The 13,791-nt window shown below is 42.8% G+C and overlaps 1 protein-coding gene across 2 annotated transcripts in view; it reads left to right on the top strand.

Moving 5' to 3' along the window:
• LOC309332494 (paralemmin-1-like) overlaps nucleotides 1-13,791 on the top strand; it is an 83,910-nt gene that overhangs the window by 48,057 nt on the left and 22,062 nt on the right. For both annotated transcript variants that reach the window (XM_081845723.1, XM_081845724.1), the window contains exon 3: nucleotides 7,049-7,179. In XM_081845723.1, the coding sequence (XP_081701849.1) occupies nucleotides 7,049-7,179 (131 nt within the window). The remainder of the gene's footprint in view (nucleotides 1-7,048; nucleotides 7,180-13,791) is intronic.

Raw genomic sequence — 13,791 nt, 5'->3', positions numbered from 1 at the left:
ATCTGAATACAGGATTTATTGAATCTTGATTAATCTAAATAACATGAAAGTGAAGGCATTCAAAATGAGCTAAGGGGAACAGGTTGTGTGTGTGTGTTGAGGTATTTATATAATTGGCCCCCAAAACGGCCCTGGAAATATCAGAAGCAGAGCTGAATCCATCTCCTTGATGAGCTAAACTGTTTATCTGGTGCTTCTAATCTGTGCCTTTTGATTTCACCGGAGCATCATCCGTCTGTATCTGCTCATTACAGGGCACTCCAGTTCCCGTCAGTGATTCATTACTGACGCTTCCTGTCCTAGCACTAGCCGTGATAAAAAGCCTAGAATAAACTAGTGGCAAGAGACATCCACATCCCCAAAAATAGCTTGAGGTGCTCAGCCATCTCCTCCTCCCTGTTGACCTATTATGTGCTTTAAAAAGAATAGGAATGGCCCAGATGTGTGTGTGTGTGTGTGTGTGTGTGAGAGAGAGAGAGAGAGAGAGAGAGAGAGAGAGAGAGAGAGTTGTTAAGCAGTATAATTAGTAGAAGAGAATTGACAGTTGATTACCCAAGTTAGAAAAAGAATACCAATGTGTGTATCAGATTCCAGTGTAGGTCTTGAGTCTTCCCTTTTCCCTGATGTAGTTATTTACATACTCCTCCTTCCCTAGCAGGGAGGGAAACACTATTTTGTGGTTCGCCTCAGGTGCAAAAATGTCTTGGGTTAGCCCTGGCGTGTGTATATAGCAGAATAGAACAGAAACTGGGCATCTACCTTGGCTGGCCTGACTTATCTCTCTGACTGCAGGAGAAGTAGTAGTAGTACTCTGTCCATCTGACTGGGTGGCCTCAGCCCCTCTGAGTGGCTTTCAGCATATCCAATAACATAATAAGACATTAAACTTTAAAAACCTCCCAATATAGGGCTGCCTTCAGATGTCTTCTAAAGGTAGTATACTGTAGTTCAGGCAACCCCCAAACTCGGCCCTCCAGCTGTTTTGGGATTACAACTCCCATCATCCCTAGCTAACAGGACCAGTGGTCAGGCATGATGGGAACTGTAGCCCTAAAACAGCTGGAGGGCTGAGTTTGGGGATGCCTGCTGTAGTTACCTATCTCCTTGACATATAATGAGAGAGTGTTCCACAAGGAGGGTGCCACTGTAATCTCACTTTTCACAGTGAGGGAACCACCAGAAGGTCCTCGGAGCTGGTCCTCAGTGCCCGGGCTGAATGATGAGGGTGGTGGCAATCTTTCAGGTATACAGAGCTGAGGCCATTTAGGGCTTTAAATGTCAGCACCAACACCTTAAATGGTGCTCAAAAACATACTGAGAGCCAATAAGACCTCAGCAGAGTGACTTTTAGTGATGGGCTGTAGGCTTGGTCTACAGTTGCTAATCTCCCTAGAGAAGTGAAGCAGCAACTGCTAATTGAATGAAAATTTACTGCAGTCGTTTAAAAGTGCCATTGGCCAATGCCTGAACAATCTTAATGCTCTGGTAGCAATAACTAACGATATGCCTATATATTGAATGAAGGTGATTTAAAAGCTCATCAGAGAGCAACAAGGCTGCATCTGTGCAAATACAGGCCAGGCTACATTACCTTTAAATACAAACTCCTGATACATTGAAATAGATACCTTCTAATACATCTATAAACTGTCCAGGTCTGTGTTACAACATTTGTAACACAGTATGAAATCTGGTGGGTAGCTAAATTGCAATCTGCAATTTATACAAGAGATGTGGATCAGGTTGTTTATGCAGGAATTTGCAAACAATGGGTTTTTACTTATTATTATTTATTAAATTTGAACACTGCCCTTCATCTGTAGATCTAAGGGTGGTTTAAATTTTCCAAGCATCTTTGGTTTCCTTTGCAGTCTCTGTAGAAATGAGTGATGTTTGCACCTAAGCAGCCTTTTTTCCAATTGTAGTTTGAAATTTAGCTGGAAAGAAACCTGGGGTGACAGTATATGAGTTTATATGATATGTCTTTGTAAGATATCCCATTATATGAGTGGTTCCCAAACTCCACCCCACACCCCCCGGCAGCATAGACTACTTGCTGAGCTTCTTAATGGTTTTTCTGCCTATTGTAGCAGTTAACATGCTGTGCTAAATGTTGTCTGATTTTTAGTTGCATTTTTTACGGCTTCTTTTATATATTGTATTTTCCTGTCTTAGAATTCCATAGAATTCATTGTACACCTCAGGGCTTGCTTGGCCTCAGTGTACAGAAAATGTAATGGTCTGATACATAGTCTTAAATAATTCCCACTCTTTTTGTAAACCAGTTAAAGGTAAATGGTAAAGGGACCCCTGACCATTAGGTCCAGTTGTGGCCGACTCTGGGGTTGCGGCGCTCATCTTGCTTTATTGGCCGAGGGAGCCAGCGTACAGCTTCCAGGTCATGTGGCCAGCATGACTAAGCCGCTTCTGGCGAACCAGAGCAGTGCACGGAAACGCCGTTTACCTTCCCGCCGGAGCGGTACCTATTTATCTACTTGCACTTCGACGTGCTTTTGAACTGCTAGGTTGGCAGGAGCAGGGACCGAGCAACAGGAGCTCACCCCATCACGGGGATTCAACCAGTAAACCAGTTAGAGATGGGTTTAAAAAAACCCAGTACTGTATATAAGTTTTTTGAAACTGTTACACAGTTTTAGAAATAATTTTAGAGGACAAAAATATATATGAATACCTTGCCTTAAGCATTTTGTTCACTGTTCCAAAAGAAAATAGTTCATAATTCAATGTTTTTCAGATTTTCCAGAAAGAAACAAAACAAGGCTTCACAAGGTAGAAAATGGGGGGGACCCAATTTTTTCCTGAATTTTTTGTAGTTTCCCCCACTGAAACTTCATTTCTCTAACTTGGGACCAGCACTGCTATTTAGTTTATTTAAATATTTCTAAGCCACCCTTTCATGTAAAATATCTCAAGGTGGTAAACAGACAAAAAACAGAGGATTACAATAGAAACACATCAAATTTTGTAAGATGGCTGAAAATGAGCAAGGATGGCTGAACCTCTACTGGCCAGGGAAGGCCTGCCACACTAAGATGTCATCCCCAAGGGGATGTGGGACCACCGAAAATTGCTGCATCAAAAGGCCTTGCTGATTGAGGCAGAGCATGTAAAGAATCAGGAGGTCCTTAAAGTACGGTGGGGGCCAAGTTGTTTAGAGTTTTGTGAATTAACACAATCATTTTGAACCTGGCCCAGTCACATGTTGGTAACCAGAGCAGCTCTGGCAGAAGATACTGAGCGATCTTTTATTTATTAAGCTGATTGCTTGCTAACCGTCAGATAGAATTAGTTGGTATTGCCTCATTGGGTAGTCTGGGCAGAACTAAAGGAATGTTCCTTGATGGCTGGGTATTCTCTGTCATGCCTCTGGAAAGGAACACCTTTAGCTAGAGCTCATGGAAAGGGCAGATAATTCTTTGGGATCCATTTTGCAATTTGAGCCGGGAACACAGAGAGCAGTGAGTTGGCTGCAAAGCTCCTTGAAGTTCAAGAGCCCCCTTTGCAAATTTGATTCAGGAACAATGGGTTTTACCTACCTGTTGACAAGAACCGCTTGCTTCCATTATGCTCGCCTTATATCTTTGAAAATAAAACTAATATTGTTGGTCTCCACTGCTCCTCTCCAAAAGACACTACCCACAAAATTATCAGCATTAGAACTGGGGAGTGCACAGCTGTATTAATTAATTTTTGGCTAAGGTTTAGCAGCTTCAGAAATGAACGCCCAGTACTGTATCTTTGAACATCTGGATTTGATAATCAACCTGTCATAAACCAGAATGATAGCATAAGCTGGTGCATTGAGATCTTCTTGAAAAAATACCTTTTTAAGGGAAAAAATACATTGTTGGTGGGGGAAATGAATTCTTAGAAAAGTTCAGGATAGAAATAGTTGAGTAGAAATCTATTTTACCATTTTTTAAAAGTTGTTTGTGTTGGAAGAGGGACCAAACTACTGCCATCATACCCTCCCCCCCCCCCATCTTCACTTTTAAAATAAAAAGATGAGCCAAAACTATGGCTTTTTTTTTTCAGGACTATAATAGCAAAATTCATTGACACCTGTGTCTCGGTCTGCATCCAGATCAGCTAGCCATTGTTTTCTCTAGAGAGTCAGGCCCATACAGTCGGTTGCTGATGCCCGGGAGATTATCACTGATAGAGCAGCTCATCACTTTATTGCTCTGCCAGGAGCTACTAACAGCCAGTTTAGCTTCTCAGCAATGGTTCTGTTAGATACTCTGTAAACAACAGCAGCTGGTGGGTGGACCTGGCTGGAGACCAGTTCACAAGACACAACTCAACATCTCTTTGTCAACTGTGGAGGAAGGACAAACAAGAACCCTTCAGCATGACTTCATTCTTGTGCTGATTTGATCTTGTTTGAAAGGCTTCTCTAAGCAGGTAGATTCCTTCCGTCTATCTGCACAAGCTAGTTCTGCTCTTTCAGCATGGTCTGTTTTAGAAACTCTTGTTAGTGCCTTTTCAGATAATGGCTTGCCTTTAATACAATGATGACCTACCGTGAGCAGATAGCATCTTGCCCTTACTTAGGGATGGGAAGAAAACCAGTTGAGTTTCATTTTAATGCAAACCTTCAAAGTTGGCACTTTCCAGAACAATACGCAAACAGAAACAAAGCTATCCTTCAACACTTGTGTTTCCAAATTTTGTGATACAGGTCTCCCATTTTAAAAATGCATATATTAGGGGCATATGTGCTTCAAAGTGTGTGTGTGTGTGTGTGTGTGTGTGTGTGTGTGTGTGTGTGTGTTAAAATAACATAAATGCAATAAATTAGGGGGAATTGCTTGCAAAACGTGTACAGTGGTACCTCGGGTTAAGAACTTAATTCGTTCTGGAGGTCCGTTCATAACCTGAAACTGTTCTTAACCTGAAGCACCACTTTAGCTAATGGAGCCACCGCTGCACGATTTCTGTTCTCATCCTGAAGCAAAGTTCTTAACCCGAGGTAATATTTCTGGGTTAGCAGAGTCTGTAACCTAAAGCGTATGTAACCTGAAGCGTATGTAACCCAAGGTACCACTGTATATTGGGAGAAATACACACTATTATGCTGGCAAACAGTTGAAGAAATGTGGTGAACTGAATTTAGGACTGGAAGAATTAGAAGCCAAAATTGCCAATTTATTCATCCGTCTCCTCATTGAAGGACATGTGTTGCAGAAGAACAAAGTCATATTCACACATGACACATCTGTCCTGTTCATGTATAAAGAGAAGCTAACTTTGACAATGAAACTCTACATGAGTGAGGAGAGCTAGACATTGAACTTCTCCCAATTTTGCTTGGTCCTGCTCTCTCACATCAGGTTTCTTTCTCAGGTGCCATCCTGGGGGGGGGGACACCGAGGGCCCCTCCAAAATTTTCAAGGAGGGGACTAGGCCTCCTCAGAATCCCTCAGTGACGTGCACAAGCCATGTGGCATGTGTGTGACATGTCAGCCCGTGATGCGGCTCACTTTGGATACCTGGTCCCATCCAGGCTGTGAGAAAAATATCTGCAGCAATGGCATATGGTGGGTGAGAAAGGGGAAAGTTTGTGTATCCTGACAGATGCACCTTTTGTTATTAAGAAACAAAATAGTGCAGAAGCCAAAACTATTCCCGCTATGTAGCCAAACCCCAGCTTCCCTACCTCTCTTTGTCTATAATAATAATTTATTATTTATACTCCGCCCATCTGGCTGGGTTTCCCCAGCCACTCTGGGCGGCTCCCAACAGAATATTAATACAGTGGAACCTTGGTTCTCGAACAGCTTAATTGACAAACAAATTGGCTCCCAAACGCCAAAAACACAGAAGTAAGTATTCCAGTTTTCGAACGTTTTTCGGAAGCTGACCTTCCGATGTGGTTGCCGACTATTGTTTCCAAGGCGCCTGCACCTGCGCCAATCATAGCCGTGACTTGATTTTCAAGAGCTGAATGGACTTCCAGAATGCATTAAGTTTGAGAACGAAGGTTCCACTGTAATAATAAAAAAGCGATAAAGCATCAAACATTAAAAACTTCCCTAAACAGGGCTGCCTTCAGATGTCTTCTAAAAATCATATAGTTGTTTATTTCCTTGACATCTGATGAGAGGGCGTTCCACAGGGAGGGTGCCACTACCGAGAAGGCCCTCTGCCTGGTTCCCTGTAGCTTCACTTCTCGCAATGAGGGAAACACCAGAAGGCCCTCAGAGCTGGTCCTCAGTGACCGGGCTGAATGATGGGGGTGGAGACGCTCTTTCAGGTATACTGCATCTACATTCCCACTCACCCCCAATCATTTGTGGAGGTCAGAAGAACCCTCAGAACATCACACGACAAGGACCAAAGGAACTATTTAAAAAGTAGTACAACATTGAATTCCACCCCAATGTAGAATTTCAATCCTTGTCCGATTTATTGCCACTTACAGCAGCAAATCAAAATTACTGCTAGTTAATAATCCAGTTGACCTGGGACGCGGGTGGTGCTGTGGGTTAAACCACAAAGCCTAGGACTTGCCAAGCAGAAGGTCGGCAGTTTGAATCCCCGTGACAGGGTGAGCTCCTGTTGCTCGGTCCCTGCTCCTGCCAACCTAGCAGTTTGAAAGCATGTCAAAGTGCAAGTAGATAAATAGGTACCACTCCGGCAGGAAGTTAAAAGGCATTTCCGTGCGCTGCTCTGGTTCGCCAGAAGCGGCTTAGTCATGCTGGCCACATGACCCAGAAGCTATATGCCGGCTCACTCAGCCAATAAAGCGAGATGAGCGCCACAACCCCAGAGTCAGTCACGGCTGGACCTAATGGTGTGGGTCCATTTACCCTTTAACAATTCAGTTACCTATTTACTACATAGAGTACATGTGACACCCAGGTTGAGATATGAACCAGACCTTGAGGATGGATCCAGAATGTTCTGTGTGTGTAGTACTGAAAGTGCTAATCTGTGTCTTCAAGAGAGCTATCAAATATTTAAGAGGAGAAGTCTCTTAATATCTCACCGTGTGTGCTTTCCCCCCCATCATCTTCCACCCTAGTCAAAAGCACTCCGTGAAAAATGGTTGCTGCAAGGAATTCCTGCCGGTTCACCAGCAGAAGAAGAAGCCAGGAAGAGGCAGTCAGAAGAGGATGAGCTGAAGGTGAAAAACCTTGAAGGAAACATCCATAGGTAGGGTCTTTTTTTTTACATCTTTAGGGCTAAATCCTAAATGCTTTCAAGTCATCAGGGTTTGTCTGCATGTAATGAAATACAGGGGCACAAAATTTATATCGCTGCTGATTCAATTACTTGAGCAATCAATCAAGGATTTAGCTGATTGTTCAGAAGAGGGCAGTTTGAGGTGATGAATTTAATCAGCAATCTTGCAGGTTAAAGGCACTACTGGATATCTGACGCTACCTAGCTCTGGTGTGTTTGTTAACTGTAACAGGGGGCCCAAAAGCAAAAGGTTGCATTTAATTGGGTTTTACTCAGTTGAAATTAATGAATGCAAGTTACAGTTACAGATAGGTAGCCGTGTTGGTCTGCCATAGTCAAAACAAAACAAATTCCTTCCAGTAGCACCTTAAAGACCAACTAAGTCAGTTCTTGGAATGCAAGTTAGTCTAGGTCAGGGCTGTAGCTAGGGGGTGCTGAGGTGGGCTATTGGTTGGACAGGTTTCTGTATGCCTTGTCTAATTTGGTGATTGGTAATACTGCTATGTTGTTGTTGTTGTTGTTGTTCATCTTCCCTGGTGCTTTAAAGTTCTGGTGGTTTGTGTTTGGGGAAGTTTTTATTTCACTTCATGTACATTTGTTGTTGCTGCTTTTCAAAATTTTGTTGCTGCTCGTTTTTTAAAAAAGAAATGTTGATGTATAATAATCTAAATCAATTCATATGTGGTAGGAGGGAGAGGATGGCAGAAAAGTCAGCCCATGTAACTAGAAGTGTACTTTCAAGCTGATTCAAGAGGTCAGCAATATTCAGATTAAAGGTAAAGGGACCCCTGACCATTAGGTCCAGTCGTGACCGACTCTGGGGTTGCGGCGCTCATCTCGCTTTATTGGCCAAGGGAGCCGGCATACAGCTTCCAGGTCATGTGGCCAGCATGACTAAGCCACTTCTGGCGAACCGGAGCAGTGCACGGAAATGCCGTTTACCTTCCCGCCGGAGCAGTACCTATTTATCTACTTGCACTTTGACGTGCTTTCGAACTGCTAGGTTGGCAGGAGCCAGGGACCAAGCAATGGGAGCTCACCCCGTCGCAGGGATTCGAACCGCCGACCTTCTGATCAGCAAGTCCTAGGCTCTGTGGTTTAACCCACAGCGCCACCTGCGTCCCAATATTCTGATTAAACCAACCTAAACAGGCCTCCCATCATTTGCGATCTGGAATCATGAAGCTTTAAATCAAGGCCAACAATATCTGATCTACACATGGTAGAGGTTAGGAATGAGTGCCAATGTAAGTCAGAGCAAGCTCAAAAAGGGCTTTGCTGGCGTTGAGTAGGATCTGCCATATTTGACGGGTAGGAGATTGTCTTTTAAGCACCCTCCTTTTGAACTCTTACCCCATCTCACCATTTAATAGTGGGAAGTTTCACAAATGGTGTTAAGAATGCTCTTTGCATGTCAGGAAAGTAGGTGAGAAAGCAGAAGAGACCCATTTTCATATGTTCATTATTTCATTTTTAATCCATATATTTATATGATTTTATACAATGCCCAACTTCATATTATATAGGATCTTGATAAAAAAATACATAAAACTTATATCACTTTGCAATTGCGCTATTGTAGAAAACATTTTGATCTAATCTAAAGCAGCATGTCAAATGAGTGTTATGATCATGTGATGAATGTTTCTACTGTCCCAATAATGGATGAATAAACTCCAAGGTTGTGTAAATCTATCAAGTTTCTCCCTTCTTTCTTTTACTGTTTCTCTTTACTCTTGTAAGCTTGGTCATTTCTGTGGAGTGCTCATATATGTTTGCTTCTCGTTCTATTAATACTGGGAACTGAATCTTTTCACAGTACCTTGGGTAGCATATTATTGTGGCTACAGTTTATATGAAATATTGATTCTCTTTGCTGTATATATTGTTGTGTTAGTCAATGAAAAACAAAGCAAGTTCTAAATCTAGTTGCACTTTTATTATTTTCTCTACTATGCTCTCAATCTGATACTTTTTATTTGCTTTGTCGCACAATTAATGTCCCCTGTTTTGTCTACCACCTCAAAAAGAAGCACAGGGTGTGGTGATTAAAGAATAGCGCCTGTCTTTGGAATGCTGTCCTTAGGGAGGCATGCCTGGTGCCAACTTGACTGTCATTTTGGCGCCAGGTAAAGTTTTTCTGCTCCCCTGGGCATGCGGGCAGCTTTAATGACATTGTTGTTACACTAAAACCTGGATTGAGTAACTGTGTGGGGGTTTGTTTGTTTTGTTTTACAGTTGCTGCTATTGCGTACTGGATTAATGTGTTTTTACCATGTTTTGCTGTATTTAGGGTTGCCATATTTCAAAAAGTGATCATCTGGATACAAAAGTTGTTGAGATTTCATTGGGGGGGGCATAGTTGTTGAGCTTTCTTCTTCTTCTTCTTCTTCTTCTTCTTCTTCTTCTTCTTCTTCTTCTTCGTTTTGCAAAATCTCAATGAAAATTTTTTAGGTTGCCATACACCTGGCTTTTCCAAGAAATTCCACCCAGACAAATTCCAATGGAAATCCAAGACATGTGGTAGCCCTATATTTTGAAAATTGTTTTGCAGCTTTTATCATAATATATGCAATTAGATCAAATAAATCACAGATATGGAAGTAGCTTCTGACGTTTGACAATCATTTTCATATTTGTTATGCATTCGGATTGCAGACATGTGGGATGAGAAAAGCCACTGCTAATACAAGCAGCACTTGTGAAATAGCCAATGTGCTGTGCTTAAGAATTTATCAGTCTTCGTTCTCTCATTTTCCCATTCCACATTATTCTGCCCTATTTGTTCCCAGCCTCATCTCTTTCACCGAGAAAATAAATACTTCACAGTTTTCAACCATTTCAAACCAAGACTGAAAACACCAGGGCTCCCTCTTCTTCTTCTTCTTCTTCTTCTTCTTCTTCTTCTTCTTCTTCTTCTTCTTCTTCTTCTTCTTCTTCCCATTTCATGTTTCAATTGACATTTTCAAGGACAGCCTTCCCCTATACCAAGGATTGTCATTGTGACGATCACTCGTAGCCGACTAAGATTGTCTTCCATAAACACGGTTTTAACAATGAGTCCGTAAGTGACTGTGGAGGCCAATTCTGGATCCACATGTCCTTCCACAGTGGGGACATCGGTTTCTGAGCAGGAGTTGATCACGGTGTGGATTTGCCAAGCGTACCTTCCTCTTAGCATCTTTCTCCCTTGCATCCTGAGTTTGAGTGTCTTCAAAGCCCATGACATCTTTGGTAAAGGCTGTTCTCCAACTGGAGTGCTTGCAGGCCAGTGTTTCCCAGTTGTCAGCGTTTATACTACATTTTTTTTAGATTTGCCTTGAGACAGTCCTTAAACCTCTTTTGTTGACCACCAGCATTATGTTTCCCATTTTTAAGTTTGGAATAGACTGGTTGCTTTGGAAGACGATCATCAGGCATCCACACAACATGACCAGTCCAACGAAGTTGATGTTGAAGAATCATTGTTTCAACACTGGTGATCTTTGCTTCTTCCAGTACACTGATATTAGTTTGCCTGTCTTCCCAAGTGATGTGTAAAATTTTCAGTGACACCATTGATGGAATCTTTTGAGGAGTTGGAGATGGCGTTTATAAGTGATCCATGTTTCACAAGCATGTAGTAAGGTTGGTAGTATAATACAGTGGTACCTCGGGTTAAGTACTTAATTCGTTCTGGAGGTCCGTTCTTAACCTGAAACTGTTCTTAACCTGAAGACCACTTTAGCTAATGGGGCCTCATGCTGCTGCTGCGCCGCCGGAGCACGATTTCTGTTCTCATCCTGAAGCAAAGTTCTTAACCCGAGGTAATATTTCTGGGTTAGTGGAGTCTGTAACCTGAAGCATATGTAACCCGAGGTACCACTGTAGCTTTGTAAACAAGCATTTTGGTTTCCCTGTGAATGTCCCAGTCCTCAAACACTCTGCACTTCAATTGGGAGACAGCCGAACTCGCAGAGCTCAGGCGATGCTGGATTTCGGCATCAGTGTTGGCCCTTTTGGAAAGATAAGTGCCTAGCTAGGAGAAGTGATTGACATTTTCCAACATTACAGCATTGAGTTAGATTTGTGGTGCTGCAGAGAGGTTATTTTGTACATGTTGGTGCAGCACTTTGGTTTTTGGGATGTTGAATGGGGTCTTTGCTGGTGCCTACAAGGCTCCTCCTCTCTCCCCAAATTAGGCATGAAAGGAACAGTTCTATTGTAGCCAGTAAAATTCAGTGTGTGATGAGTTGCAGTGTGTAAGATGCCCGTGACAGTTCCTCTGGTATGCAGATGTGCCCATTGATCCAAAAAGATTGGCAACCCCTGCCCTATGGAAGTACGAAAGCAGGCCTTCTCTGTGGTGGCGTCTGTTCTCTGGAATGCCCCATCCCACATATTATTCAGGAGGCAAAGATAATAAATACAAATGTATTTATTTGCTTGGGCTTCCCCCAGCCACTAGCACCATACCCTTCTGCAATTTGTAGAAAGGTTCTCTGTTGCTCTGTCTGCAGTCATAAACACACACACACCTCCCAAAAAAATTACTTTCAGGTAAATATAGAGGATAATTTATTCTAAATTACTTCATTGTCCTGTTAATTATTCCAATAGCATGTTTTAGTGTATACAGATGACCGGTGTGTTTGTTTGTCCTGCTTCCTGATAGATAGTTTAGGCTGAGAGTGAGTGACCTGCCTAGGTCAACCAGGTGAACTTTGGATTCTTAAAATTTGGAGTACAGAAGTCTAAGAAATACATGCCTGGATCATGGGGTTATTGCTGAACTCGGGATCCTAACAAGGCATCAGGCTGGCCGTAGCATCCCACCGTGGGGGTGAATGAGCCCTTATTTGGTACTTTTCACAAACTAACCTGACCCCATGCTATGAAAAGCAGGGGCAGGGGCTCATTTTCCCTGAGTGTGCATAGTGCAAAAAAATAAAAAAGGAAACCAAAAAAACCCATCCGGGGTGGGCAGGCAGAGAGGACCTACAGAATACAATCAGCCTCATTCATAGCCAAGCAAGGGAAATCCACACTCTCTCTGTGATCTCATTGTTTCCATTATGCAATTGCTGCCACTTCTTATGGTGGTGAATTTGTTTCACTGCTGCTGTGCTCAACAGAGTAGTAGGCCAAATGCAACTGGCTTTGTCACTGGAAATATTTGTTAAGTGAAGTACTTGGACATGTGTCCATTTGAACGCATTTCTTACCCAAAGTATTCAAATCCCAGTGGGTTGACATTGCAGCCTGGGACCATGTCTAGTTAAGCAGCTGGAAGTTAAAATTGTGGGGAAACAGAGACCTGCTGTGGTGGGAACTTTGGGGATAAAATCACTCATCCCCATATGCTGAGTTGAATGTGATGATGATGATGAAGGAGGAGGGGGGAGGAGGGTCTGGAAACCAAGCCTTATGAGGAACGGTTCAAGGAGCTGTTTAGCCTTGAAAAGACAAGACAGAGAGGAGATATGATAACCATCTTCAAATATCTCAAGCATTGTCACATGGAAGAGGGAGCGAGCTTGTTTTCCCCTGCTCCGGAGCGTAGGACTCAAACCAATGTTACAAGAAAGGAGATTAAACATTAAGAAAAACTTTCTGACAGTAATAATCCCTTTTCATATCTTCCAGTCCTGCTGAGAAATCCTAGTGTGCATTGGATTGTCAGGTAAAGTTCCAAATATACATCTACACAGGAGTCACTTCCATTGTACTCCATGGAATTAATATCTGAGTAAATATGGTTGAAACTGTACTGTTAAGGAAAAGGAAAATGTGGAAAGAAGCAATGAGGCTTAGAGAGACTTCTCTATGATTTTGGTCTTGGTCTTGTTTTTAGACAAAGAGAAACTTATGTGCCACCTAGTGGCTCAACGATGCCATAAATTTCACAGTCTGTATGTGTTTATTTAAACAAAGTAACATTGGTATATAGGGACGCGTGTGGCGCTATGGGTTAAACCACAGAGCCTAGGACTTGCCGATCAGAAGGTTGGCGGTTTGAATCCCCGCGACGGGGTGAGCTCCCGTTGCTGGGTCCCTGCTCCTGCCAACCTAGCAGTTCAAAAGCACATCAAAGTGCAAGTAGATAAATAGGTACCGCTCCAGCGGGAAAGTAAACAGTGTTTACGTGTGCTGCTCTTGTTTGCCAGAAGTGGCTTAGTCATGCTGGCCACATGACCCAGAAGCTGTACGCCGGCTCCCTCGGCCAATAAAGCAAGTTGAGCACCACAAACCCAGAGTCGGCCACGACTGGACCTAATGGTCAGGGGTCCCTTTACCTTTACCTAACATTGGTATATATAGTTACAAACAGTGGAGCAAAGAGAGGTGTAGCCTGAATGAAGCATCCAGAATGGGATGAGAGAAAGCCACTTGCTGCCACAGAAAACCACAGGATGGCAGGGTTGGAAAAGGAGTAACAGCCCCTTGCATTGCCCGTTCACATGTGACAGCACATGAAGGGCACTTCTGTGTTCTAGTGAGGCTTACTCCTTTGCAATCTTAACATACTGTCCATGAAGCAAATACAACTGAATTATGTGGGACTAAGTCTAGTTCAGCCCATGCTTACGGGGGAAGGAAGCA

The sequence above is a fragment of the Podarcis erhardii genome, assembly GCF_964252035.2.
Source record: "Podarcis erhardii genome assembly, chromosome: 17".
Classification (NCBI taxonomy): domain Eukaryota; kingdom Metazoa; phylum Chordata; class Lepidosauria; order Squamata; family Lacertidae; genus Podarcis; species Podarcis erhardii.
This window is presented reverse-complemented; position numbering and strand designations above follow the sequence as displayed.